At 39.1% G+C, this 27050-nt stretch overlaps 2 protein-coding genes across 2 annotated transcripts in view; both read left to right on the forward strand.

Moving 5' to 3' along the window:
- Positions 1-11637, forward strand: part of LOC308661925 (tumor necrosis factor receptor superfamily member 1A-like) — a 29319-nt gene extending 17682 nt beyond the window's left edge. Inside the window, exons 5-10 of the mRNA XM_081317172.1 lie at positions 509-593; positions 1762-1832; positions 1985-2098; positions 3636-3673; positions 6315-6459; positions 10835-11637. Of these exons, the coding sequence (XP_081173298.1) occupies positions 509-593; positions 1762-1832; positions 1985-2098; positions 3636-3673; positions 6315-6459; positions 10835-11100 (719 nt within the window). The 3' untranslated portion in view covers positions 11101-11637. The remainder of the gene's footprint in view (positions 1-508; positions 594-1761; positions 1833-1984; positions 2099-3635; positions 3674-6314; positions 6460-10834) is intronic.
- A 3362-nt stretch (positions 11638-14999) lies between these two features.
- Positions 15000-27050, forward strand: part of POLQ (DNA polymerase theta) — a gene marked incomplete at its 5' end in the record, with an annotated part of 83319 nt that continues 71268 nt past the window's right edge. The window contains 6 exon segments of the mRNA XM_081318921.1: positions 15000-15087; positions 15090-15269; positions 17478-17660; positions 19140-19270; positions 19607-19763; positions 25987-26095. Of these exon segments, the coding sequence (XP_081175047.1) occupies positions 15000-15087; positions 15090-15269; positions 17478-17660; positions 19140-19270; positions 19607-19763; positions 25987-26095 (848 nt within the window).

Consider the following 27050-nt stretch of genomic DNA (forward strand, 5'->3'; position numbering starts at 1 on the left):
AAGGGGCGGATGCGTCATCTGGAAGCCACACCCACCCCATTCCCAGCAATGACAAAACTCTCCCGATATGTTGCGTGATGTCACATGACGTTGTGAGTTTGACATGTCTGTTCTAGCCATGTCAAAGTAAGCTGTAGTACCCACAGCTTACTTCAAACTTCTTTCATCCAGAAAACAAAGAACATGGACCCCACAAATCAAAGCTGTCATGAGGACAACTACTATTATGTTTTAATATAAATATTAATATTTCTTCCACTTAAATCAAATGCTCCTATTATTTTCTCCCTGAAAACTATTGCTCCCTAAAAAATATTTCCAATTTTTTTTGGAAATTTTATTTCTCATGTTACTACTTCCCAATCTAGCCTACACTTTCATCTCATACAAATGTTAATCAGAGCTGTCTGTTTGACTTTTGGGGACCATCCCAAGTTGAGTATTTATCTGGATTTAAAAGCTTATTATCAATTAATAATTATTACTTGCTTTTCCTGCTTTTTTCTAGGCACATCAGATAGTGATACGATATGCGAATGTCACAGGGGATTTTTTCTTCAGGAGGATCAGAATAAATGCCTTCCCTGCAGCAGGTGGGGAAATATTATTTATCTTTAATACATGTGGGAATAACTCCTGGGCTAGGTGTAATTGTAGGCCTTGTCTCTGCACTCCCAGATGATTCATCCTCCTGCTTCCATGCTCATTTCCCATGGAAATTGCTCTGGGTCTCAACCTGTCAATCTGCTTTCTAGCTGATCTCTGCTCTAATCCTTTGTACAGTGGGATGGATATGTCATCATGTGCTTACCAGTTAACAGAATAACAGTTAAAAGAGGCCTTGGAGGTCTTCTGGTCCACTTCTCTGCTCAGGTAGGAGACCCTATCCTATGTCAGAAAAGTGGTTGTCCAGTCTCTTCTGAAAAACCTCCAGTTGTCCCAGAGTAGTAGTGCTGAAAATAGTTGGGGAGCTTCATGAAGTTCAACCTTCTCCTCTGTTTTTCATCCTAATGTGTTGTGAAGCTTTGAAAATGTATCTTATGGAATTATTGAATTCCAGTCTTAAATTTCCCTCCTCTGTACTAACCAGCTGATTAGCACTATTTCAATTTACCAAGTCTGCTGTAATTTAAAGTTGCCAACCCCAAGATAAGGGACAAAAGTGTGACAGAAAAAGCCGTGTATATCATGTAAACAAATGTGAGAAGGGCACAGGGGAGTCTGAAGCCTTGACTCTGCTGTTTCTGATTGCCATACACAGGCACATCTTTGCTATTAAAAGAGGGGTTACATTCCTGCAGGATAATCACCTGCAACTACTGGGTTTTATTCTGGGTCTAGCTACACATAATGAAGGAAATGTGGGTTCCTAATTTTGGAGAACAACCCTTGCTGATTGGGACTAGCAGTCCTGACTAGAATTCTTAGCTCTTCTGAACTCTCACTCACAATTCCACACGCAAATAACTCCTTAATCTTATTTTAATCTTTTTCATCTGACATTTCTTTAATGAGACTCAAACCTAGCGGGTCTGGGTAACGATTAATTCTTTTTTGCTCTTGTTTTCAGAAACACGTGTTGCCAAGATTATGTACATTTCCACTCTCTTTTGACGTTTTAAGAAGCAGTTGAATAGTTTAATTTGAGTAATTTAATTCCCCTTGTTTTCTAATTCTGGATATAGAATCAAAGGATAGTAAAATAAGAAATGCTGTTGAATGTTATCTGTATGTACAGAAATTTCTGATTTCATCTTCTAGCTGCAATAAGGAAGATTGCCTGGAGCAGTGTGAAAGAGAAAGGGAAATTAAAAGTCCATCAAATTCCATAGGTGAGATTTGAAATAAATTATCTAATATTTTAACTTGATTACCACTATTTCCTTTGTATCACATTTTCATCTTTGCTGTAATATTCTTTTTTCATTAACATTTATTTTCATATCTTTTCAAACTAACATCCAACATGTTTTTTTCCATTTAGAACTCGTATCTGTCCTCAGTTTCTTGACTGTCATGTTTGCAGTTGGTTTTGTTGCATTAACATTCAGAGCTTGCAAGAAATATTTTCCAGAAAGACAGTACTTCTCTTCCTGTAGTAAGTATCATTAATTGCCTGTTAATAAAATAAAAGAAAGTGACTGATTTCATTAAATGAATTACAGATCTAAAGCAATGAATCAGAACTGGATACAATGAAAGGTTATCAACATAGCTTTTTATTTTCATATTTGTCCCATTCATTTAAGATTGCAAAGACTCAGGGTTTTTGAAGGAGAAATTGCAATGTGTAGTGTCACCAGATACATGTTTCTATTGAACTTTAACAAGTGATTCAGACTCCAGAGAGGTAAATAAAAATATAGCCACCTGTGGTATTGATGAATATATGCAAGGAAGTGAAGGTTTAATCATGAATAAAATGGCTATGTCAAAAAGTATGGGTTGTTATCATATAGATTGTTATGGTTATTTATGAAAGTAATAATCTGTATTTATGTATTGAATGTACATTGTACTTCAGTCACTGAAATAATTCTGAAGTGGCTTGCATGTTAAAAATAATTGTGGAAATTGGGAAAAGTAACAGAGCATACACAAATTGCAATGAGATTTACTGTATATGCTAAGATGCTTGAGAAGGTGTTTGGCAGAATTTTGATTGTCACTTCTCAGGTCTGCAGGTATGCAGACCAATATTTTTACTTTTCAGTATGTCATTAATATTTCAAAATTTATATGTTAGCTGATTTAGAGAAAGAATGTGTAAAGTGCACTGTGGTGAGAGTTGATAGGAGTGACAGGTATCAGAAGAGTGAGCAGTTGAGGACTGTCCACCTTTCACAAAGGACACATCCAGCCCTCTATTAAGAAAATGTGAGAGAAAATGGACAACAGACACATTCCCCTAAATTACTTACATGGAAGGATTTTCCTTTGGAAGTACAGTACTAATAAATACTATTACCCAAAGCTTGTCCCTTGGATTAACCGTTTCTAGTCCAGGCAGCAAGGAAGAAAGTGACAATATATATGGCCCTGGGAGAAGTTTGTGCCCCAGTATGCTAACACATCTGTGACTTAGCATCATCTTTGAATTTATGGACAGTGAGCCATGGTTTTAATGTAGCATGTTTTGTGAGTTCAGCCTTTGATGACTTGTTGCACCAGTAAAATAAACATAATACTGTATTTTATCTCTGTTAAAATCCATATCTTGTATGTTAAATAATTTTTATATTAAAATATCTATTTATTGAAAGTAGAGACGAGCCTTTACTCACACCTGAAACTGGAAAGGAGCTTCAGATTCAGCATGAAGATGCTCACATTTCCTGTCTGTGCTCCTTAAAGAAACCATACCTTTACCTGGATTTGCATAGCATAGTCCCAGATCAACATGTCACAGCTCAGCCAGTCTGATTTGCCATGTTCTATCCATACTGTTGTAATTTTGTTATCTAATCTAAGAACTTGTCTGTTAAGTATATTATATTTACAATAACTACTAACATCCAATCATCTGTATCCATTGAGAAATGTTTTGTTTTAGTACAATTTCAGCTGTTTATCTACTAGTTCAGCATCAACCTGTGAGAATATACATTCATGTGTCTTTTGTTTTATTTTTTCAGCTTCAGGTGAACAGTTAAAAAAGCAACTTGCATCCAAGGTAAGTCTAACGTTCCCCACAGGTATGTCTCCACACAGATCAGGATTAACTCAACATTCTTATTGCTATTATTGCAAAGTAAGATAGATTAGGCGTCCTTAGATCCTGATAAATTTATGAATAGATTCTAGGTTTCTGTTTCTTAAATCACTAGCAATTGATTCTTTTCCCCCACCAATGATTCATTTTTAATGGACATTCATATGGTATGTATTTTTCTTTAACACTACCATTGGCTCAAACAAGACTTACCTATAAATATGCTATCCTTCTTTCCCCCCAAAATGATTTACATACTGAAGCATTCCAAAGTGAGAAAAGGGAGAGAGGATTGAGGGAGAAATGAGAAAAGACAGCTTCTAAGCTACCTTCATGATGGACAAAAACAGTGTCAGAAAACAGCCACTGAATTAGGTGATACAGTGTTGCATAGCATCTTTATTTCAAATGTAGAGCATAATACATTGACCTAAAACTACACAGGTATAAGGATTACAGCAATTTTGTATATGAAATATAATATGACTAAATTCATAATGAACTGTAATGAAAACACTACTTTTAAGTTCTGTGAACAAAATTGTAGTATTAATATTAAGTTCTGTAAGCAGTAAAATACAGTTTGCAAGACACATTAAAATTAATAAGCTATATGTGTAAAATCAATCAGAAATGTAGCATCAGTTTAGCTCTAATATAAGGAATATTAAGAACTATGTAATATTATCTTACAGATTATAAACATTGCTTTTTAAAATACTTAATTAGTTCCAGCTTAGATTTATAAATTGTAATACAAAACAGAGGCATTTTGCATGTTATTGAGAGAGTATAAGCATTTTCCAGTATGTCTGATTAGCATTCTCTCACAGTCTTAGAGCATTAGCAAGATAAAAGTATTATGCACTCTCTGTATAGCAGGCATTGAAGATGTGCTGAGAAATCCACACTGCCCAGCTTTACAACAGTAGAGATGTTTCATAGAGGCATTTTCTTATACTATCCTCTGCAATAGCAACAGTGAAAGCATTCCAAAATAACAGTATAAAATCCCTCTCTATTTTGGGTCTTCTGTATGCATTGCTGGTGATGCTATATGCTTCCATTTCTCAGGGCACAATAGATACTCAACCTACCTTGTTCAGTATTCAAAATATGGTTCTGCAGCACAGTGCAAGCCTTTTAAATAGCCCTAAGAATACAGGCTAGCCAAGTATTATAAAATCCTAGCATGATCACCTCAGCATTAATGCCTTCTTCCATGTACCATGAAAATTATTATCAAGGAAGTTAGATTTGAGCCAAAGAGAAACCCTTTTACTGATTCCATATCCTTTGACCATCTTACCAGAGGGAGTACATCTGTTTCAGATGTAGGAGAACAGCACTGAAACTTGGCATACAGAAAGTCATAAATCTTATTTCAGTTTTTAATGTTGCCAGCCATCACTATAAAGCATCCTGGAAAACAGATCCAAGTTCTTTCATAGATTCCCGAGTTATAAAAATAATCTACTGTAACTGGAGAGTTGTATGCTAATCACTAATAAGATACTATAGTGAAAGTAGACAGTAACTGTCACTGTGTATTATTTAAATGTAGATTATCAAACAGGACTTATATTCAGAGTGGTGGAAACCAATATCGTAAAATCTCCTTTCAGTCTTCCCTTTCCTCCTCAGCTTCTAGTACACTTGAACTGAAACCATCTGCCACTATCTCATTAGTGAACCAGGTTTCCTGGATCATTCTGATATCACATTTTAAATGTAGAGTTGAGAAAACAACCATTCATGCTCCTGTAGCATCCTGCAACACTCCAGCTCAAGGGGAAACTCTTATGCTACACTTCTGTTAGTAATAGCGATGGCACTTAGATTTATATACCGCTCCATAGTGCTCCATACCGCTCCACTATCTCTAAGTGGTTTCCAGAGTCAGCATATTTTCCCCAACAATCAAGAGTCCTCATTTTACCGACCTCAGAATGATGGAGGCTGAGTCAATCTTGAGCTGGTCATGATCAAACTCCTGGCAGTGAGCAGAGTCAGCCTGCAATACTGCATTCTAATCACTGTACCACCATGGCTCCTTATTCCTTTATTTGTGACTGCACTCATGAAAGCTAAGGTGGAGGTTTTTGAGATGTGTCCTACAATGGAGGAAGATGAGATGCAGAGAAAAGTGAAGAGAAGAAAAGTAGTGAATATATGTCAAATACATTTAAGTGACATCATTTTAATCACTAAGCCTTAAATAATATAAATACATAAAACATATAAATATAAAGTAAATAAAGTAAAATAAAAATTTGTCAGTTTGGTCTAGTTTAGTGATTAAGACCCCAGGCTAGAAAGTTAGTTCAGTCAGCTCAATCTGCTCCTGCATGTCCTATACCTCATCACTTTGATTTCCAGCTGCCTCATGATTAATGGATTACATAAAACCATAGACTGGCCCCATTCCTATCTAGAAAGGGTCAGGAAAGAAGTGAGGCAAAATAAATCCACTCCATCAGGGTACATAGTTATGGAATTCCAGGCATGTTCACCATTTCTATAATCCACAAGCAGCAACAGGGTAAGTCTACATGATGTTAGTTATTCCTCCTAACAGGGTATGTATGTCCTTGTTGCTTAGACTGCAGATAAAGCAAAAAACACTCTTTTGGACATAAAAGAAGAAACGATCTCGAGTACCATGCAAGTGCTACCATTGGGGAATGGCCAAGGGCAAGAACTGCCAGACTGCATAAAATCTGCAAGAGAGACCCGGATTTCTGACAGTAAGGGCAACTTCCTTTAAAACATACTGGAGTGGGTGATAGGTGCTATTAAAAATATTTGTGCATTACAGGTAGTCCTCGAGTTACAAATGGAATGGAGCCTGCCCATTCCATTCGTAACTTAAGAATTCATGGGAGTGAATCTCGTACCTCGAACAAGATCACTCTCTGCTTTTACCCACGAATTTGCTAATTTAATACATGGGCGAATGCACAGGTCATTAAGTGAACATGAGGTATCTCAGGGTGGGGAAGGCCATGCGGGGCCTAGTGATGGAACAGGCCACCTACTTCAGACCACCCAAGCTTCCCCCCCCCCGACCCACTGAAATACCTCATTCTTCCTCTCCCGGGGTCCCTTCAATTGCTCCCCCTCCATCCTGCCGCGCCCGGGTCACTTACCTTGTGAAGATATGTCTCCTCTCCAGCCTGTTTCTTTGTTCCCAGTGAGAGCAGAGGAAGAGCAGGATGAGCATGCCCTGCTCAGCTTCTCTGACTCATTGGGCTGCCGGCCACTTCTGGAGTGGCAGGCAGCCTCGGTGAGTCTCCTCCAAAGGCTTCCAGGCTTGGTGTGGAAAAGCGTTTGCATGCCAAAGGGAGGTTTGGGGCAATAAAATCACATTGCTTCAAACCTCCTGTTGGCATGCAAACACTTTTTGCGCAGAGCCTGGAAGGTTCTGGATGCCCTGATCTTGTGGGAAGTCAGGCACCCATTCTCTGCAAAAGTGGATGGGTGCCTGAGCACAAGATCATGGCCCTTAGAAGCTTTCAGCCTCCTTTCTGGGGATCAGAGGCTCACAAGAGGTTTCCCCGCCCAGAATAGACCTCTGGAGACCCGCTACCACCGCACCTGACCTCCGATCTGGATGTGGGAGGCCCGCAGTGGGTCTCTGGAGGTTCACTCTGGGCTGAGAAGAAGGGAAGACTTCGATGTTTCAGCCCTTACCTCCATTTGCAAAGACTTTCGCCGCAGATCTAGTCCAGGCCTCTGCAGAGAACAGAGGCCTTTAGTACCATGAGATCTTGCATGATCTTACGGTACTTTAGGTCTCCATTCTCTGCAAACACACAGAAGGCCAGAAGCAGCAAAACAGCCAAGATGCGAAGACTCTAGATAGTATCCACAGGCCTAGTGACTAGGGAGACCTGGGACAGGGGGGTTGTTGAGGGAGTGGCCAGGGTGAATGTTGCAGTGTCTCTGCAGTCATTTGTAAGGGTGAACAACTGCCGTAGTGCTGCAATATTTGTAATTTTGGGACTTTTTCGTAAACACTAGGGGCACTTATCCCGTAACTTAGAACATTTGCAACTCGGTATATCTACCAAGATGACATGTAGAATATGTGGAATATGGCTGCCAATCAAAAGACCAAAAAGCAGAGGGGAAAAAAGTCTTACTCAAATATTAAAAAGTACAGAGAATCTTAAATATAGGTAGTGTGAGGCCCAATAGCCTCTATTTAGTTTCTTTATTGTTGTTTGCCTACAGATAGAATCTTTCCATAGAAAAGCAACTATTATCCACATAACTAAAGGTATATTCTTTGAACTGCCAGGAAAATATTGTCTTTGCCCTCTTTGTGCCTTTAGTCTAAGACATCAAAGCTATGCTGCTTCTTTGCTGACTTGTAGGCAGCCCCTCCGTCCTGGGATTACAGACTACAGTGCCTCAGGTTTACAGAGGATCTCATGTTTTGATTCAAAAGAAAAGACATTGCTCACAATAGGCATTTTACATATTTTATGCTTTTTGATCATTATGAAAATTTTGCGTATACAAAACTGATAAATGAGGTGTCCCTAACCCCTGGGCCATGGTCCACTACCAGGTTGTGTCCCATTTGGATCAGGCCGTGCAAGCATCCCCTCCCCCACCACCGGCCACCAAGCTGAAAACTTTGGGGATTGCTGTGATAAATAACTAATCGACATAGAGAATGTTCAAACAAATATCTGTAAGTGCTGGAATTTAAGCACATGGGAAGCTCTTTATAGACCAGGACTAGGACATGAATAGAAGAGAACAGAGCAGAATAGAATAGAATAGAACAGAATTCTTTAAGGGCCAAATGTGATTGGACACAAGGAATTTGTCTCCAGTGCATAAGTTCACAGTGTATATGTAAACAGCAAATAATAGGTCATAGATCATATATCATAGTTACAATCATTAATCATATGTTACAAAAGCAATTGATAAATCATAAGAAAACAATAGGAGAAGATAGGAAAGTTGAGAAGATGAGAAAATATGAGAAATGAGACAGTGCTGTGGGAATTAAGTGTTCAGCAGAGTGATGGCATGGGGGGGAAAACTATATTTGTGTCTAGTTGTTTTGGCATGCAACGCTCTATAGCGGCATCCTGAGGGGAGAAGTTGAAATAGTATGGGCAGGATGTGAGGTGTCTGTAGATACTTTCTCTGGTTCGTGCAGTATACAGATCCTCAACAGAAGGCAGGCTGGTTGCGGTTTATTTTTTTCTGCAGTCCTAACTACTCTTTCAAGTCTCTGTCTGTTCTGTTTGGCTGCTGTGCCAAACCAAACAGTTGTTGAGGTACAAATGACAAACTCAATAATTCCTCTGTAGAACTGCATCAGCAGATCCTTGGACAGTCTGAGCTTTCTGAGTTGACGCAGGAAGAACATTCTTTCTTGTGCTTTTTAATTATGGTTATCATACTGTCTTTGTGTTCTCTAGATGAAATCCTAGCTAGGATGTGAACAGGGTGTATTGTACTGTGAAGAACTATCCTATTAGCCAATATAGGAAGGTTTTAAAATACTAAGTGTACTTAGTACTAAGTACTAAGCGTGACATACACTTCTGCAAATCCAAAGAGGCAGTAGAGAAGGTTTAAAGTCATTAAAGCATCCAGGACAGTTAACAGATAATCCATCATTCTTTTACTAAAATGATCAAAATAATAGCTTCTTCTTCCCAAAATGAAGCCAATACTGTAGTACTCTTCTTAAATTTACATTAACCAAGTCCCATTTTTTTTACTTGGTTCTGATAAAATATAAATATTTCACTGTAGAAAAATTAGATAGTGATATAATACAAGCAAAACCCTACCAAATAAGAACATTATTGTCACTTCTCAGTTAAGTGGCGTCACCAGAACTTCGGCTTCCCTAGACCATGGTGTAGATAAAGATCTACAAGAACTGGAAAAATATATATTTGGAAAACAACTGGCTCATCTTATCAAAAGGGCTTTAAACTAAAAATGGGTGGGTGGGGGAACTTCATGATCTATTGAAACCTAATTCCAAGCAAAAATCACTAGATAACCAATCACATAAGGAGGAAGGGAGTAAAGAGCAGTGCTTTTTTTGTAAAAGAAAAAGGTGCCGGAACTCACACCTGTCATACAACCCGCCTTGCCTACCCTACAAGGTTCCATCCAAAAAAGGTGCCGGAACTCCGTTCTGAGCGTTCTATGAGAAAAAAAGCCCTGGTAAAGAGAAAAAAGAAACAAAGAAAAACATAATGAAATAGAGAGTGATGGAAAGGATGGAAATCCCAATTATAAAGTAGGAGATACAAGAAACATACCCAAGACCAATAAAGGACTCAAATGCCTACATAGTAATGCTCAAAGTTTAGGGAACAAGCAGGGCGAACGTGAAGTATTATTGCAAGAAGGCAGATACGATTTGTCATTACTGAAACCTGGTGGGATGAAACTTATGACTGGAATGTACTGATGGAAAGATATAAACTATTCAAAAGAAACAGACCCAACAAAAGAGGAGGTGGAGTTGCATTATACATAAAACATCACTACATCTCTGACAGAACCTAGACCTTGAAGAATCCTACAACAGTCAAATATAGTGGACATTTCTTAGTTTAATAATATTTTTCCTAATAGATAAGTTTTATAATGCTTATAGAATTACTTATCTGGGTAGAAACACTGAATACTGTGTAGATCAGGGGTCCCCAACCCCCGGTCCATGGACCAGTACTGTGCTACGGCATGCCAGCAACCGGGCCGCACAAACAAGCAAAGCCCCATCTGCAAGATGCAGGGAGCTCACAAAACCACGCACCCTCTGGTCTGTGGAAAAACCACTCTCCACAGAACTGGTGCCTGGTGCCCAAAAGATTGGGGACCTCTGGTGTAGATAATTTTGTGGGGAGGGGATTATGTTAAAATTTCAACGGAATGGATTTAATACTTCCACCTTAAGTTTTTATTGCTTAATTGTCCCATTCAAAGAACTATATGGGAGTTCAAGTTGTTGCCTTCTAATATACAGGTATCTACCTAAAACTTAGTATCTTTCTTACCATAGAGAATCTGGCACTGAGGGAAGAATAAAAATGCTAGACACATTTTTTCAACTGTATGCTTTTCCCCCAGGTCCTGTGGTTTTATATGCTGTGATGGATGCTGTACCAGTATTACGATGGAAGGAATTTGTGAGGAACCTGGGACTGAGCGAAAATACAATTGAGAGGATTTTTTTTGACCATAGGCCTGTGCGGGATGCACAATATGAGACACTAAAAGAATGGAGACTATTGGCAAACCATGATGCTACTATGGAGCGCATCAGTCAGGTTCTCAGTAGAATGGACCTAAGTGGATGTATTGAGGATATTCAGGAAGCACTGGTCAAACAGTGAGAGACATTGTATTAACTGCTTTCTTTCCAAAGAGAACTCACTGGTGCAAACTTACTTTATCTTCAAGTTTGTTTTTCTATTGTACCATAAATGGAATTTTTTAAATATACTGTGTATCCCTAACATATGCTTTAAATGGAATCATCCAGTTAATTAAGCAAATTAAGGTGTGTGTGTAATATAAGAGTTACCTATTAATATTCATCCACTATATAGCCAAACTCATATCAAATGTTTGTTTTGTTTTTTAATGCCCATTATTTTTGTCTACTTCTTACTGTATATGTTTCATGTGCCCAGTAACTATGCACTTGTGAAAAAAATATAGATCTTTTAAAACAAGGGAAGGAATGAACATATTAAGGGGGGGGGGACTTTGAGAAAAGATTGTTCAGTTTTAAGGAAGAGGAAACTATGAGAAAGAAACTTGAAACAATAACACCTTGATTTTGGATCCTATAAGATGGGTCAGAGAGAAACTGCCAAGTTTCAAGATTTTGCTTTTCTTCCCTACAACAATAAAGAGCATTCTTGGAACCTCTGCTTTACCCTATTTCTTGCCTTTGCTTTTCTTGAATGGTTGCATGCATACTGTTTTTATTAGGAAAGCTTAATTTGTATACTAACTATAGGGTCAGTATTGGTATCTAGGATTTTTCAGACTGGAGAGACTTTACAAATCATCATATACAACTAGTATTAAATCCATAAATAGTATAAATATATACTATATTATAAATATAATAAATATTGAATATAAATATGTAGTATATAGTTATAGTATAAATATTAATCTTGGAGTCCTAATGGACAATCACTTAAATATGAGCCAGTGGTGAGCTGAGCTACCAAAAAAACCAATGCAATTTGAGGCTACATTAACAGAGATCTAGAATCAAGATCATGTGAAGTGTTAATACCACTTTATAATGCTTCAAACCTGCTTAGTCCTCTCTTTATTCTAGAGACAACAGATTCCATGGAAATAGCAGTTCTGAATCTCTTTTCAACTTCGAGTCCTTGTCATTCAAAAGATTCCCCTGAAGAATATGAAGACGAACTTCAGCACCTTGAAGGAAAGTACCTGGGATCCTGGTGACATTTCAAAGATGTGCCCTATTTTTATCTGTATTACCATCGAGGAACTGTCACGTCTTTGCCAGAACACACAGCTGGAAGACATGGTGAAAGTCTTGCAAGTTGGTGGCTATTACAGATAGAAATACGTCTGACAGTGAAAGACCTACAGGGAAGCTAGAGGGCTGCAGATATGAGACAAAATGGTGCCTGACCAGTTGATGCCAGAGAGACTAGCTCTACTTCTCTGCCTTCCTCCAGAAGCTTAGTTTCAGATGACTCCTTTTCCACAAATTGGCCCCTAATGTAGATCTAATCATCCTGTATCTCTCCACTCAACAGCAGGACCCCAGAAGAACGCTGCACTACAACCAGAGCTGGACCTGGATCCAATCAACTTCCTTGTGATAATGTCTGGTAAGGCTTGACACCCAAGGTTAAACTGAAGACTTTGAAAAAGAAAGGCCTCCAATTCAGTTCTCACCTGGAGAAATTGGCCTTTCACTATTCCATTTCCTTTTTCTTACCATTCTGGTTATGCAGGAAGTGTGTGGTGACACCAGCCCCCTGGCCCCAGCTCCTTCTCTTAGACTGAGTCAGGTTAAACCCTCCCCACATATCATGACCCAGAAAAACATGGTCACATGCCATATCTTAGAGCACATGTGTAGGTAGGCAGAGCCACAGCTTGTTCCTCCCTTGACTTCTCAGGAAGTCTATCAGGCTGACCCTTACACATTTCTTCCTGTGGACCTGGGATAGGCAGAATGATCCAACCTTGTCTCTTCATGATATTCTTTCCAGCATCTTTGACAAGCTGCTCTGGGCCATCGTCATTTTGCTGTACTGCAGTTAGAATGCGTTCCTGTTCCTGACCAAGATGAAGGTGGGCTTTTAGCTTCCTAAAGGAGCAGAGCAACAGTCCAGCCCTCCTCATCCTGCAGCTACAGGTGGAGATACAGCTTGGAAGGAGGTGGCTCTCCTGCATGGGCAGATTTTAATGTCTCTTGGAGATACTATTGTTTCCTGTGAGGGCAATTATGTTGAGAAAACCATGTTGTTTGGAAGAACAACAGGTAATATAAAAAGCTACCAGGACTGGAAGCTAAAACATACAAAGAATGGTTGAAGGAATTGGGTATGTTTAGTTTAATGAAAAGGACTAGGAATGACATGATAGCAGTGTTCCATTATCTAAGGCAGGGCTTTTCAACCTTTTCACCCATTGTACCACTTTTAGGATATGGCAACATCTGAGTACCACCAGTCACCTAGCAAGGTGTCAAAAACTTGATGACCAAAAAAAAAGTAAAAAAGTGATGAACTACAGGTAGTCCTCAACTTACAACAGTTCGCTTAGTGACTGTTCAAAGTTACAATGGCACTGAAAAAAGTGCCCAAGCACAGCCGAGCAAGACATCTGCCTGCCTGCCTGGCGGCACTTTCTCCTGTCCGAGGTTTTCATTGTGAGCATTTCTGTTGAGGATTGGCAGCGGGGGTGGGGTGGGGTTTGGTTTTTATTCCCCCCTCCCCCCCATCTGCTAGGTGGTTGCAGCAGGTTTTGGTCACTTCACATGACCCTGGGACACTGTGACTGTCATAACTATGAATCAGTTGCCAAGCATCTGAATATAAATCACAAGACCCTGGAGATGCTGCAACATTCCAGCTGATTGGCGCTTCTTCTGGGCTCAGAAGCGCCAGAATCAACGCTGAGCTCCAGGTGGAGCCTGGTGCTGATCTTGGCGTTTCCACTAAGCCCTGCAGCTCCAGCCATCTCTCGCTCAGGCTTGTGCGGTGCTGCCACTAGTTCAGCTCATTCCCCTCCCCCGCTACTACTTTTCTAGGATGGTCACGTACCACCTGCCAATGTACCACAGGTGGTACCCGTACCACTGGTTGAAAAGCCCTTATCTAAGGGGCTGCCACAAAGAAGAGAGAGTCAAGCTATTCTGCAAAGAACCTGAAGGCAGAAGCAATGGATTGAAACTAATCAAGGAGAAAATCTTCCTGACCACTAGAATAATCACTAGAACGATTTGCTTGCAGAAAATGTGGGTGCTCCAACATTGGAGGTTTTTAAGAAAATATTGGACAACCATTTGTCTGAAATGTTATAGGGTTTCCTGCTTGAGCAAGGGTTGGACTAGAAGACCTCAAGATCCGTTCAAATTGTTAGTCTGTTAGATACAATCAGTGATAACATACAATTAACAAACATTTATGTGTAGGATTTGTTGACCTTCCCTTTATAGGTAAGTAATTGAATACATTTAAACAACATAGCCCATATCCCCTGCTGAAGAGAAGAGAGAAGAGAAACTGGAAGGAACCTTGGAGGTCTTCTAGTCCAGCCCCTTGCTCAAGCAGGAGAACCTATACCATTTCAGACAAGTGACTGTCCAGTCTCTGCTTAAAAACCTCCAGTGATGGAGCGCCCACGATTTCTGAAGACAAGCTGTTCCACTGGTTAATTGTCCTCACTGTTAGGAAGTTTCTCCTTAATTCCAGGTCGCTTCTCTCTTCGGTCAGTTTCCAACCATTGTTTCTTGTCCTGCCCTCTGGTGCGTTGGAGAATAGTTTGATGCCCTCTTAATTTCGCTCTGTAATCAGAAATGCTTACACGAAATACCAGCATTTTTAAATAGCATATCTGCGCCCTGCGATGAAGTTTTAACGTCCATCCGTTAGGAAAAAAAGGAACGGACCATTACAGGAATACTAAAACCAACGTTGAACGGGAGGAGACAAACTCGCGGGTGAGATCAAATGCTGGATCCCCTCGGATATTTCTATGGGCGCTAGAAATTCCGCCACTGTGAATGAGATGCGCGAAGAAGCCGGCTCGCAGTTCCTGGAGTATCTGGCGAGGCTTTTACGGGAAATCGTCAGTAAAGGACGACACTTCCGGCGCTTTGAACGGTTTGGCGGGAAGATGGCGGCTGAGGGCTGCTGCCTGGAAGAACCGAGACCGTGGCTCCTGGAGGCGGCCACGGTCCCCTTTTCTCCCCGTGAAGAAGCCACGAGGGGCCCAGTGCTCAGCCCACCTGCCGGCTTAGAGAGCTCCAGAGCCCGGACTCGCAGCTTGCAAGGTAAGCAGGCTTTGAACCCGTAGCCGGGCGGGTTCAGTTCAGTCTCAAAAGGATGAGAAATATAAGAAATATATTTGGAAGCTGAACGGCTGGGAAAAATAATGGCTAGTAATCGAGAAAGGTTTATTAGTAAGATTTCATTGCAGCCGATGCATGCTAAGCGTGAGCTGCAAATAAAGCACGCAGTGGCCAGAGATGAATTTTTTGGTTACAACTTTTGCTAACTTATTAAAATGTCAAATGGTCATTGTGATATGGGACTGGAGAAACATCTCCTGGAGCAGTAGCTGCATAAAAGAAAGCTTCTCAAAACTTGCTGTTTTCTACACGGGAATTCTTAAATGAATCTAATAAATGATAGTTAAACTTTATTTAAATTTTATTAATATTTTTCTTACTGTATCACACATTTTCCTGAATAGTCATAAGGCAGAATATTGATTTTGAAACTAAAATTTATGGGCAAATTTCTAACCATTAAATAAGATTTCTGTCCTAACCATGTTTCTCCTTTGTATGACTTACAAATGAGTTTTAGAAAATCACTTATGCAGTATTTCAGGGGACATATTTATGTTATCGCATCTGAGAAGAAACCTGAATTCAAAATGTATTACTTAAACCTCAGTAGTAATTTCTGAATTCTGCTTTATCAGACTAGTTCATACTCTGAAAAACATTTTGTTCTATTAATTGATAAACAAAAGCATTATATGATACATTTATCTGTCAGATTATTTATTTTGCAACTTTGCATCCCTTTGACAACTGGTTATCATTATAGATCCAGGATAGGCACTTTCCACTTCCAATTGGTAGATCAATTTGCACTGTAATTCTTTGGATGTATTATATGCAGTTCAGACATATGGGATAGGCAGGATTAGAAAGACTTACTTAGATTTCAAAAGATACAATATATGAAGTGCCTTGTGAGTTAGAGATTGCATATGTACATGTGCATACATAGAAAAAGAACAAATGCACACAAGGACCCCACACCTTGATGCAACTGCAGTTGCTCAGAAGATACAGATGCTAGCTAGTTCAACTGTAGTGGAATCTTTGGAGAAGGATTTTTTTTTCACAACAGCATTAACCAAGATCATGAAGAAGGATACAAACTAAATTATGCAGCTTTAATTATGTCTGTCTCAACATTCCCATTTCGAGTCACAATAGTGTTTTTGTCCTGCTTCAGCAGTGAGAAACAGCAGTTGATTCTCTTCCACAAACTTAGTGGGTTTTCAACTGAATTGAGGGGAAAATTTCCCAAGGACCTTAATGGGTGAATACATATTTTCTCACATTCACTTCAGAAGGATTCCACACCAAGCCAGAACTTTTAATTTTTTAAAAATAAATTGTTCAGAAACTGTTGTGAGCATGCTTATGACTTTGCTGTTTCCAATAATGTATTGGTTATTGCTACTTACATTTGCTTGCATATTTTTTTTATTAAAGAGTTCTACAAAAACAAAATTTTACAATATATCCCCAAATCCCCCCCACCCCAAACCCGCCCACCCGCTTGCATATTAACAATTTTCTGTTGCTTTTCATTTGTAATTTTGTAAATGGAGACAGTATCTAATTTTTCTCAAGGAAATGAAAGCTGTTTCCATTCTAACAGTTTCAATAATCCAAATAATAATACATTGATAAAATCACCATTAGTCAATTGCAAAAGGCAGCTTTATTTGGAATAGCTTACATCCTGTTATGATACCCTTAACACTGTCAAACAACATCTGCTTATTCCAGATCCTTGGGAGAAACTTGATAGGTGGATAAACATGACAAATGTGGTCTATACGCTTGGCTGCCTGCGCAACAAAAATAATGCTCCCTTAAAATCTCTGATATTTATTCATATTAAATATTTCAAAAACTGCATAAAGTTCTGTGAAAAACATTTAATTAAATGTGGTTACCATAAGAACTATGCTTTCATATCAGAAGCTCATACTGATTACCAGGAAGCCTTGTCATCTAAGTACTATAGTGATTCTCAGCTCCCATTATTTTCTATGGATATTTATGACTCCTATCCAGGGAGCAAAAGTCAGTTCTTATTGATCTCACAACTATACACTATAATTAGCTTTTAAATCCTAACAATTTTTTCATATTTATTAATCCCCTGTATGTCCCACCAACCACCTCTGTGGTAGAGGAGTCCTAATGTAATGCTGGATTTCCACTTAGGACCATGTCAACATGTGGATGTTCCTGATGACAACAGTGACAAACTATTGTTAGCAAACTGGGAGCTTCCCAAAACAGTCCTGGAGAAATATCATGGTTTGGGAGTAGTTCGTATGTTCCAATGGCAAGCAGAGTGCTTGATGGCTGATCAAGTATTGGAGGGAAGGAACTTAGTCTACTCGGGTAAGACAGATACTAATAAAATCATTTACTGTTTTTTTTCCTTTTTCTGCATTTTTTTTAGTTTTATAGGATTTAGGTGAGAACAATTTAGACAATTTTACTGAAGTATTTAGATATTGAATTGGATAGTGTGCTTCCCTTTTTTATTCTGTTTCTAATATAAATTAATTTTAATGGCAGTTTCTTTAGTAATGTCAAATGACATGGATTTGGATTACATTTTAAGCATGGGAAAGTTGGAAAAAAATTAACAAAATTTATTTCATAAATGATACTAATATTCTTCCAACTTTTTAATAACTCTTACAGAAAGTTTGAGGACAAGATGTGTCAGGGCCCACTTCAAAACCTCATCCCAAGAAAGCAGAACTTGTGGAAGCAGACTCTTCCACAAGGAACTTTTATTAGGAGAAGCTGATAGCAGCCATACTAGACAGGATCTGAGGATTTCCCATGCAGATCGATAGGTTAAAGTGTCCTAAGCAAAAACTCCTCCCCATAGTTCATCCGGTCAGTTCGAATCAGCCAATCCTCAGGTGTTAAGTCCATAATGAGAAATGGGAGATAACATCAGGCTGGCTCCTGTTGTAACAGTGATGTTTAGGCGACTCTTCGCACCTTCTCTTGAGAGCGCAGAGATAAGCCAGTTGCCGGAGGTCACATTCCTTTCTTCCTCCTGCCTTTGCTAGCTGACATTAAGGTAGAAGAAAATTCAGAGAGAAATAATGCAGGAAAGCAAAGTGTTACAATGTAGCGATAGAGTAAGTCAAGGCAATAACCCCGGAAACATTCCCCTCTCCCTCCAGGAGTATGGCAGAACTCAGGGAGAGATGAGAATGAGAAGTGGGTCAGGGGAGAAATATGAATGAGACATAGGAAAGCAATATAACTATGGGTTCTGACATGATGTATGTAAATACTCTAAATTTATAAGAAGCATTGTTGATTGATAAGAATGTTTTCCAAGCTAGTGGCTGTAGAAAAATACGGTATTAGATAAAGAGAAATGTTTTTAAATTCTTATTGTTAGAGTATCAGTATGCTAGAGCGATATTTATGAAAGTGAGAGAGGCTTAGATATTTCTACCTGATTGGTACAAAAATATTTTGGATTCTTATTTCTATTTTATTAATAGCATAACCTGACTTTTTTAGACTGCAATACAGTGTAAATTTACTGAGTGGAGTAATTTTGCGTTGCTAAGCAAGATGGTTGTTAAGTAAGTTATGCTCCATGTTATGATTTTTTGCCACAGTTGTTAAGCGAATCACTGCATTTAAGTGAATAATGTGGTGGTTAAGTGAAAATCTACCTTCCCCCATTGACTTTCCTTGCTGGAAGCCGGCTCAGATGATTATTGGTGGGAGACCATGTGCTCTCTGAACAGTCTATAATTTTAGAAATTCTTGAATAAAAAAAAAGTCTAGCTGTTAATCATTTTCTTATAAATTGTTGCCTCTTTTTTCAATGGCTTTCAGCTCCCACGAGTGCGGGGAAAACACTTGTTGCCGAATTACTCATATTGAAGAGAGTTTTAGAAACACGGAAGAAAGCATTGTTCATTCTCCCTTTCATCTCTGTGGCAAAAGAGAAGAAATATTACCTACAGGTGTGATTTAAAATTGTAGTGGGACTTTCTTTAGTGGCTTTGGATTGCCTGTTTTTTTAAAAAACTGGAACGGGGTAGTGATCTTGATGTGCATTGTGATCTTGAAGCAACATAAATCACATATATTCTTGGCACGATCATTTGCAAGTTAAGGAAAGTAATTATTTAACTACCGTAGGTTTATTTTCTACTTACTTACCAAAGAATGGGCAGTTTATAAGTATCAACACTGAAACAAACCCATCATTAAAACTTTATATTAATAGGTTGTAAATAATTTTAGAAGTGCTGATTTTGAACACTGCCTGTATCTATGTGCTTCTTTCTGAAAAATAGGCTATGTTCCAAGAAGAGGGTGTACAAGTGGAAGGTTATATAGGCAGTGTTTCTCCTTCGGTCCCTTTTTCTGCACTGGACGTTGCAGTCTGTACTATTGAGAGAGCCAACGGTCTGGTCAATAGACTCATAGATGAGAAAACTCTTGACTCTCTGGGTAAGCTGACAAATATCAATATAAAGAGAATAGTGAAAAACAAATTGTTTACTTGGATACATCTTTTTTCAGCATGATAGCCACGTCTGTAACCATTTTTTCTCTCATGAACAGAAAGAACACACACATTCACATACATCCCCTTGTTATTGTTAGCTGCGAAGTCGTGTCTGACCCATCGCAACCCCATGGACAATGTTCCTCCAGGCCTTCCTGTCCTCTACCATCTTCTGGAGTCCATTTAAGCTCACGCCTATTGCTTCAGTGACACCATCCAGCCACCTCATTTTCTGTCGTCCCTCTATTGCCCTCAATCTTTCCCAGCATTAGGCTCTTCTCCAGTGAGTCCTTCCTTCTCATTAGGTGGCCAAAGTATTTGGGTTTCAACTTCAGGATCTGGCCTTCTAAAGAGCAGTCAGGGTTGATCTCCTCTAGGACTGACTGGTTTGATCGCCTTGCAGTCCAAGGGACTCGCAGGAGTCTTCTCCAGCACCATAGTTCAAAGGCCTCAATTCTTTGGCGCTCAGCCTTTCTTATGGTCCAACTTTCACTGCCATACATTGCAACTGGGAAGACCATAGCCTTGACTATATGCACTTTTGTTGACAGGGTGATGTCTCTGCTTTTTAGTGTGCTGTCTAGATTTGCCATTGCTTTCCTCCCGAGGAGCAAGCGTCTTTTAATTTATTGGCTACAGTCCCCATCTGCAGTGATCTTGGAGCCCAGGAAAATAAAATCTGTCACTACCTCCATTTCTTCCCCATCTATTTGCCAGGAATTGAGAGGGCCGGATGCCATGATCTTGGTTTTCTTAATGTTTAGTTTCAACCCAGGTTTTGCACTCTCCTTCACTCGCAACAAGAGGCTCTTTAGTTCCTCTTCACCTTCTGCCATTAGAGTGGTATCATCTTAGGTTGTTGATGTTTCTTCCGGCAATCTTAATGCCAACTTTTGATTCATCTAGCCCTGCCTTTCTCATGATCTACTCTGCATATAAGTTAAGTTACTTACAAAGCCCTACATGGTATGGGTCCGGATTACCTACAGCAACACCTGCGGCCGGCGTCAACTTCCCTCCGTCTAGTGCGCTCCCACAGAGAGGGCCTCCTCAGGGTGCCTCCGATCAAAGAATGCCGATTGGTGGCCCCCAGGGGGAGGGCGTTCTCTGTGGGCGCGCCAGACCTGTGGAACCGCTTGCCGGCTGAGCTCCGGATGGCCCCCGACCTTCGCTCCTTCCGGCGCGATCTAAAAACGTATTTATTTGAGCAATCTGACCTGGTCTGATGGGTTAGGGTTGGGGTTTTAAACATGTTCTTAATTATTGTGTTAAATTTTAAATTTGGGCATTATATTTAATTGTATTTTAACTTTTATATTCTGTTTTTTTATATTTATTGCCCTGTATACCGCCCTGAGTCCTTCGGGAGAAGGGCGGTATAAAAATATAATAAATAAATTAATAAATTAATAATAAATAGGCAGGGCGACAGTATACAGCCTTGCCGGACTCCTTTCCCAATTTTCAACCAATCAGTGGTTCCGTGTCCAGTTCTCACTGTTGCTTCTTGACCCACATATAGGTTTCTCAAGAGACAAATAAGATGGTCTGGTACTCCCATCTCTTTAAGAACTTGCCACAGTTTGTTGTGATCCACACAATGAAAGGTTTTAGCATAGTCAATGAAGCAGAAGTAGATGTTTTTCTGGAACTCCCTAGCTTTCTTCATGATCCAGCGTATGTTGGCAATTTGATCTCTAGTTCCTCTGCCTCTTCGAAATCCTGCCTGTACTTCTGGTAGTTCTCGATCCACATACTGCTGGAGTCTAGCTTGTAGGATTTTAAGCATAACTTTACTAGCATGTGAAATGAGTGCAATGGTGCGATAGTTTGAACATTCTTTGGCACTGCCTTTCTTTGGAATTGGAATATACACTGATCTTTTCCAATCCTGTGGCCACTGTTGAGTTTTCCAAATTTGCTGGCAAATTGAGTGTAGCACTTTTACTGCATCATCTTTTAAGATTTTTAATAGCTCAGCTGGAATACTGTCACCTCCACTAGCTTTGTTGTTGCTCAGTTTTTCTAAGGCCCACTTCACTTCACATTCTAGGATGTCTGGCTCGAGGTCAGTGACCACCTCATCATGGTTATCAGGGACGTTAAGCTCATTCTTGTATAGTTCTTCTGTGTAATTTTGCCATCTCTTCTGAATCTCTTCTGCCTCTGTTAGGTCCCTGCCATTTTGGTCCTTTATCATGCCCATTTTTGCATGAAACGTTCCCTTCATCTCTCCAATGTTCTTGAAGAGATCTCTGGTCCTCCCTATTCTATTGTTTTCTTATATTTTTCCCCACTGTTCATTTAAGAAGGCATTCTTATCTCTTCTAGCTATTCTTTGGAATTCTGCATTCAATTGGGCGTATCTTTCTTTTTCTCCTTTGCCTTTCCTCATCTATTTGCAAATCTTCCTCAGACAGCCATTTTGCTTTCTTGCATTTCTTTTTCTTTGGGATGGTTTTAGTTGCTACCTCTTGTACAACGTTGCCAACCTCTGTCCATAGTTCTTCAGGCACTCTGTCTATCAGATCTATTTCCTTAAATCTATTTGTCACCTCTACTGTATATTCAACAGGGATATGATTTAATTCATACCTGAGTGGCCTAGTGCTTTCCCCTACTTTCTTCAGTTTAAGCCTAAACTTTGCAACGAGAAGCTCATGGTCTGAGCCACAGTCAGCTCCTGGTCTTGTTTTTGCTGACTGTATAGAGCTTCTCCATCTTTGGCTGCAGAGCACATAGTCAATCTGATTTCTTTGTTGACCGTCTGGTGATGTCCATGTGTAGAGCCGTCTCTTGGATTGTTGGAAAAGAGTGTTTGCTATGACCATCATATTCTCTTGACAAAATTCTGTCAGCCTGTGTGCCCTGCTTCATTTTGTACTCCAAGGCCAAACTTGCCTGTTCCGATTATCTTTTGGCTTCCAACTTTAGAATTCCAATCCCCCATGATGATAAGGACATCATTTTTGGTGTTAGTTCTATAAGGTGCTGTAGGGCTTCATAGAACCGGTCAATTTCATCCTCTTTAGCACCAGTGGTTGGGGCATAGACTTGGACTACTGTGATATTGAATGGTTTGCCTTGGATTTGAACTGAGATCATTCTGTCATTTTGGGGATTGTATCCCAGTATTGCTTTCCCTACTCTTTTATTGACTATGAAGACTACTCCATTTCTTCTGAGGGATTCTTGCCCGCAGTAGTATACCTGATGGTCATCTTTATTAAATTCACCCATTCCTGTCCATTGTAGTTCGCTGATTCCTAAGATGTCGATGTTCAGTCTTGTCATCTCTTGTTTGACCACGTCCAGCTTTTCTTGATTCATGGATCTTACATTCCAGGTTCCTATGGAGAAAAAATCTTTACTGCATCGACTTTCCTTTCACCACCAGATACATCCACAGCTGAGTGTCCTTTCGGCTTTGGCCCAGTCGCTTCATTCTGGCGCTACTAGTACTAGCCCTCTGCTCTTCCCCAGTAGCATATTGGACAACTTCCGACCTGAGGGGCTCATCTTCCAGCATCATATCTTATTGCCTTTTGGTACTGTCCATGGGGTTTTCATGGCAGATACTGGAGTGGTTTGCCATTTCCTTCTCCAGTGGATCACGTTTTGTCAGAACTCTCTGCTATGACCTGTCTGTCTTGGGTGGCCCTGCACGGCATAGCTCATAGCTTCACTGAATTACGCAAGCCCCTTCGCCACGACAAGGCAGTAATCCATGAAGGGGATACATCCCCTACCCCCTAGCAAAGACAAAAATATGAAAAAGAATAACGTAGAAGAGGTATGAAAAAGGGGTAGCTATATTGGGAAGGAGAGAAAATTAAAACTATTTGTTGAATGGTTGGCAGAAAAATAATGATTTGGAATAAACCTGTGCATGCCTGCTCTCTACAGAAATGTGAAAAAGCAAGAATGTTCCATGTAAAGATTTTTTTTAACATATGTGGATATATCAATATTTTATCTTTATTCAAACTATGTATAAAGATAAAGGTGATGTAACTGAACAAAAGAACTATGAAAAATTGACTTTCCAATCATCTTTTCAAGAAAAATAATTACAGACATATCATTTCCTTCTGTGGAAAAAGTAGGTACCCCCTTTGATCTAATATCTAGCATGTCCCCTTTGGCAGAAAAAAAACTTCAAATTTTTTTTTTATAATTGTCTACCAGTTTCTATGTCAACTGGGAGAAATTTGTTCCTACTTTTGTTCCAGAATTTTTATACCTATGCAAATTAAAGGGATTTCTTACAGGCATAGCCCATTTCATATTACCCTGCAGTATCTCAATAGGATTTAGATCTGGGGTTTGTCTTGGCCATTCGAAAACTTTTCATTGTAGGGTTTTTTTAAGTTTTTAAGTTTTTTTTCCTTAGTGGATTTACAGGAATATTTAGGGTAATTGTGGTGTTGCAAAGTCCTCTTTTAGTTGAGCTTCAATCTTCTGCCAAATTATATCGTATTATCCTCAAGTATCCTCTTTTACAATGAAGAATTCATATTGGAATCTATGGTGGTGATTTGCTCAGGCCCTGATACAGCAAAGCAACCTCAAACCATAACATTTCCATCGCCATGTTTTACATTTGGTATCAGGTTCTTCTGGTGAAATGCTGTCTTTTGTTTTCACCAAATGTGTCTTCTGGGGCTGTAGCCAAAGACTATCTGCCTTGTCTGTCCAGAGCACATTGTTTAGAAATCCTGGTCTTTACCTAGATATTCATGAGCAAACTTTAGCGTTGCCTTAATGTTTTTTCTGGACAGCAAAAGTTTTTCCCCTACCACAGGGGTGTCAAACTCAATTTCATTGAGGGCCGCATCAGCATTGCGGTTGCCCTCAGGGGGCCGGGTGGGTATGGCCAGGGTGGGTGTGGCCTACTGGGTGGGCGTGGCCAGCTCTACATCGTTGACATCAAGGGTGCCTATGGGGGCCTGGGCAGGAGTGGGACAGATCTGAGGGTCTCTGGCAGAAGGAGGGTCTCTGGGCCAGGGCCAAGGCAGTGGGGGCCGTTCCCTCACTGTTTCCAGGATGGCTTCGTGGGCCACATGAAACCACTTTGTGGGCCGGATCCGGCCCCTGGGCCTTGTGTTTGACATGTCTGCCCTACCATAACCCCCATGTAGATCTACGTTCTAATAGTAGACTCAAGCATTTTGACATCAGTAGTAATGAGAGCTTCCTGTAAGTCACATGATGAAGTTCTGGAGTTCCCAGAAACCTTTTTTCAGCACTTTATAAATCCCTTTCATCTATAACTATCTGAAGATGGTAAATGTATGTCCTTCAACAACACAGAGCAAATTGAACTAAATACCTGAGTTTTCAATAAGACAGGTTCCTCCCGGATCCTCTCTAATAATGTTCTAATTATTTGTACCTGATGTGGTATACCTTATTCTTATTTTAGGGATTTGAGATGATGATAAATGTAGGGACGTATTTACTTTTTTCATTTGAGAAATTTGTATTTATGCTTATTTAAATTACACAATGGATTACAAAATGTATATGGTGCATGATACCTTTACCAATATTGTTGAAACAAAGACTTAAGATATTTATCTTGAAAAAGTCAAAAATTTCAAATGAAGAGTAGTTAATTTTTCACATGAAAATATGATTACTCTCAAGACTTCTTGTGAATTTTAGATTATTTATTATGAAATTCTGCCATAGACTACAGAATAATCCATTGAAGGAGGAAATAGAATGCAATTTGCTAGCTCTATTCCATCTTTTTACTTGCACATTAGACAGATTGAATGGAGGTAGAATGAAGCTTCTACCGCAACTTCTATCATTTGTAAAGGGAGGATTAGAAAAATGTGGGTATTCATTGAAGACGTTTGTATTTTCCTGTTTCTTTTTCAGCTACTTACTTGTATTATTTGCTACCTTTGTTTACAATAATGTAATGCTTACATTATTATTTACAATAGTATTCTCCATTTGGTGAACACAATCCAAATATTCTTCCTAAGTTATTTTGGAGAAAACTTGATTTTGTAGTGAATACAATACATGCAGTTTGTTTTAAGGTTATTGATAGTTTATTTTTCCTTTTATAATAGATACTGTTTTGGAATCTGCTTTGACAAATTAAAATATGCATATTCCATTCTCCCCTCTCTTCCTTTCTTTTTATAGGAATAGTTGTTGTGGATGAATTGCACATGTTAGGAGATTCTCACAGAGGATATTTATTAGAACTTCTGCTGGCAAAGATTTGTTTTTTGACTAAAAGAATAAAGAACAAGTACGTAGTATGAAAAATCATGATTTCTTTACTATTTGATCTTTTAAAACAAGCAGATTTGGGACTTAAGGATTTAGTTAAAATGTTAAATAATTTGCCTGACAACCATAAACACTTTTTAATGACCACTTCTAATTAGACTTAATTTGGAATGGCTGTCTAAATCATTTGCTTAGATATACTCTTAATGTGTTTAACATGGGTTCTGGGAAAGCTGTTAAGAATTGTCCCTAATACATTTTATTTATTATTTGAAGGATTGTTTGAATCTCACTTAGAATGAATCTTCACTTTATATAAATAAGTATTCAGTAAATTAAAATTCACTTTTTTATTTATACATATACCTCAGTATAACCTGGGTGTATGTTCTACCTAGTGATAATTGGGCAATTCTGTTTAGCTTGTGAGATTAACCAGGTAGTAACAACTGCTGAAGCCAATGACAAAATACTGTATACAGGTAGTCCTCATTTAGTGACCACAATCACCACCCGCTTTCCTTTGTTAACTGAGATCTTCCATCTCTTTCTACCAATAGTATAGCCAGTTTGACTTTTGTGTACTTTGTCTGGTGATGTCCATATTGCTTTGGTTGTTTGAAGACAATTAGAAATGAAGAGATTGGCAGAAGCTGATAAGTCATTCTCTTGCTTCATTGCAGTTTTCTAGGCTATGCAATCCAATTAAACCTTCTTCCTTGCTGTTTCTAACTTTGGCATTCTAGTCTCCAACCATAAGCAACATGTCTTTCCTGCATTTTTGTTGATTTCAAATTTAACTTGATTATAAAACTCATAAACTTTCTCTTCTTTTCAGTCAGTTTTGTTGGAGCATAAACCTGGATAATTGTCACAGTAGGGGGTTCTCTGTGAAGTCTAATTGATGTTATTTGTTCACTGATTGCATTACAACCAAGTACTGCTCTTTCTAGATCCTTCCTGATAATGAAAAC

This window comes from Vipera berus (assembly GCF_964194415.1).
Source record: "Vipera berus genome assembly, chromosome: 2".
Lineage (NCBI taxonomy): Eukaryota > Metazoa > Chordata > Lepidosauria > Squamata > Viperidae > Vipera > Vipera berus.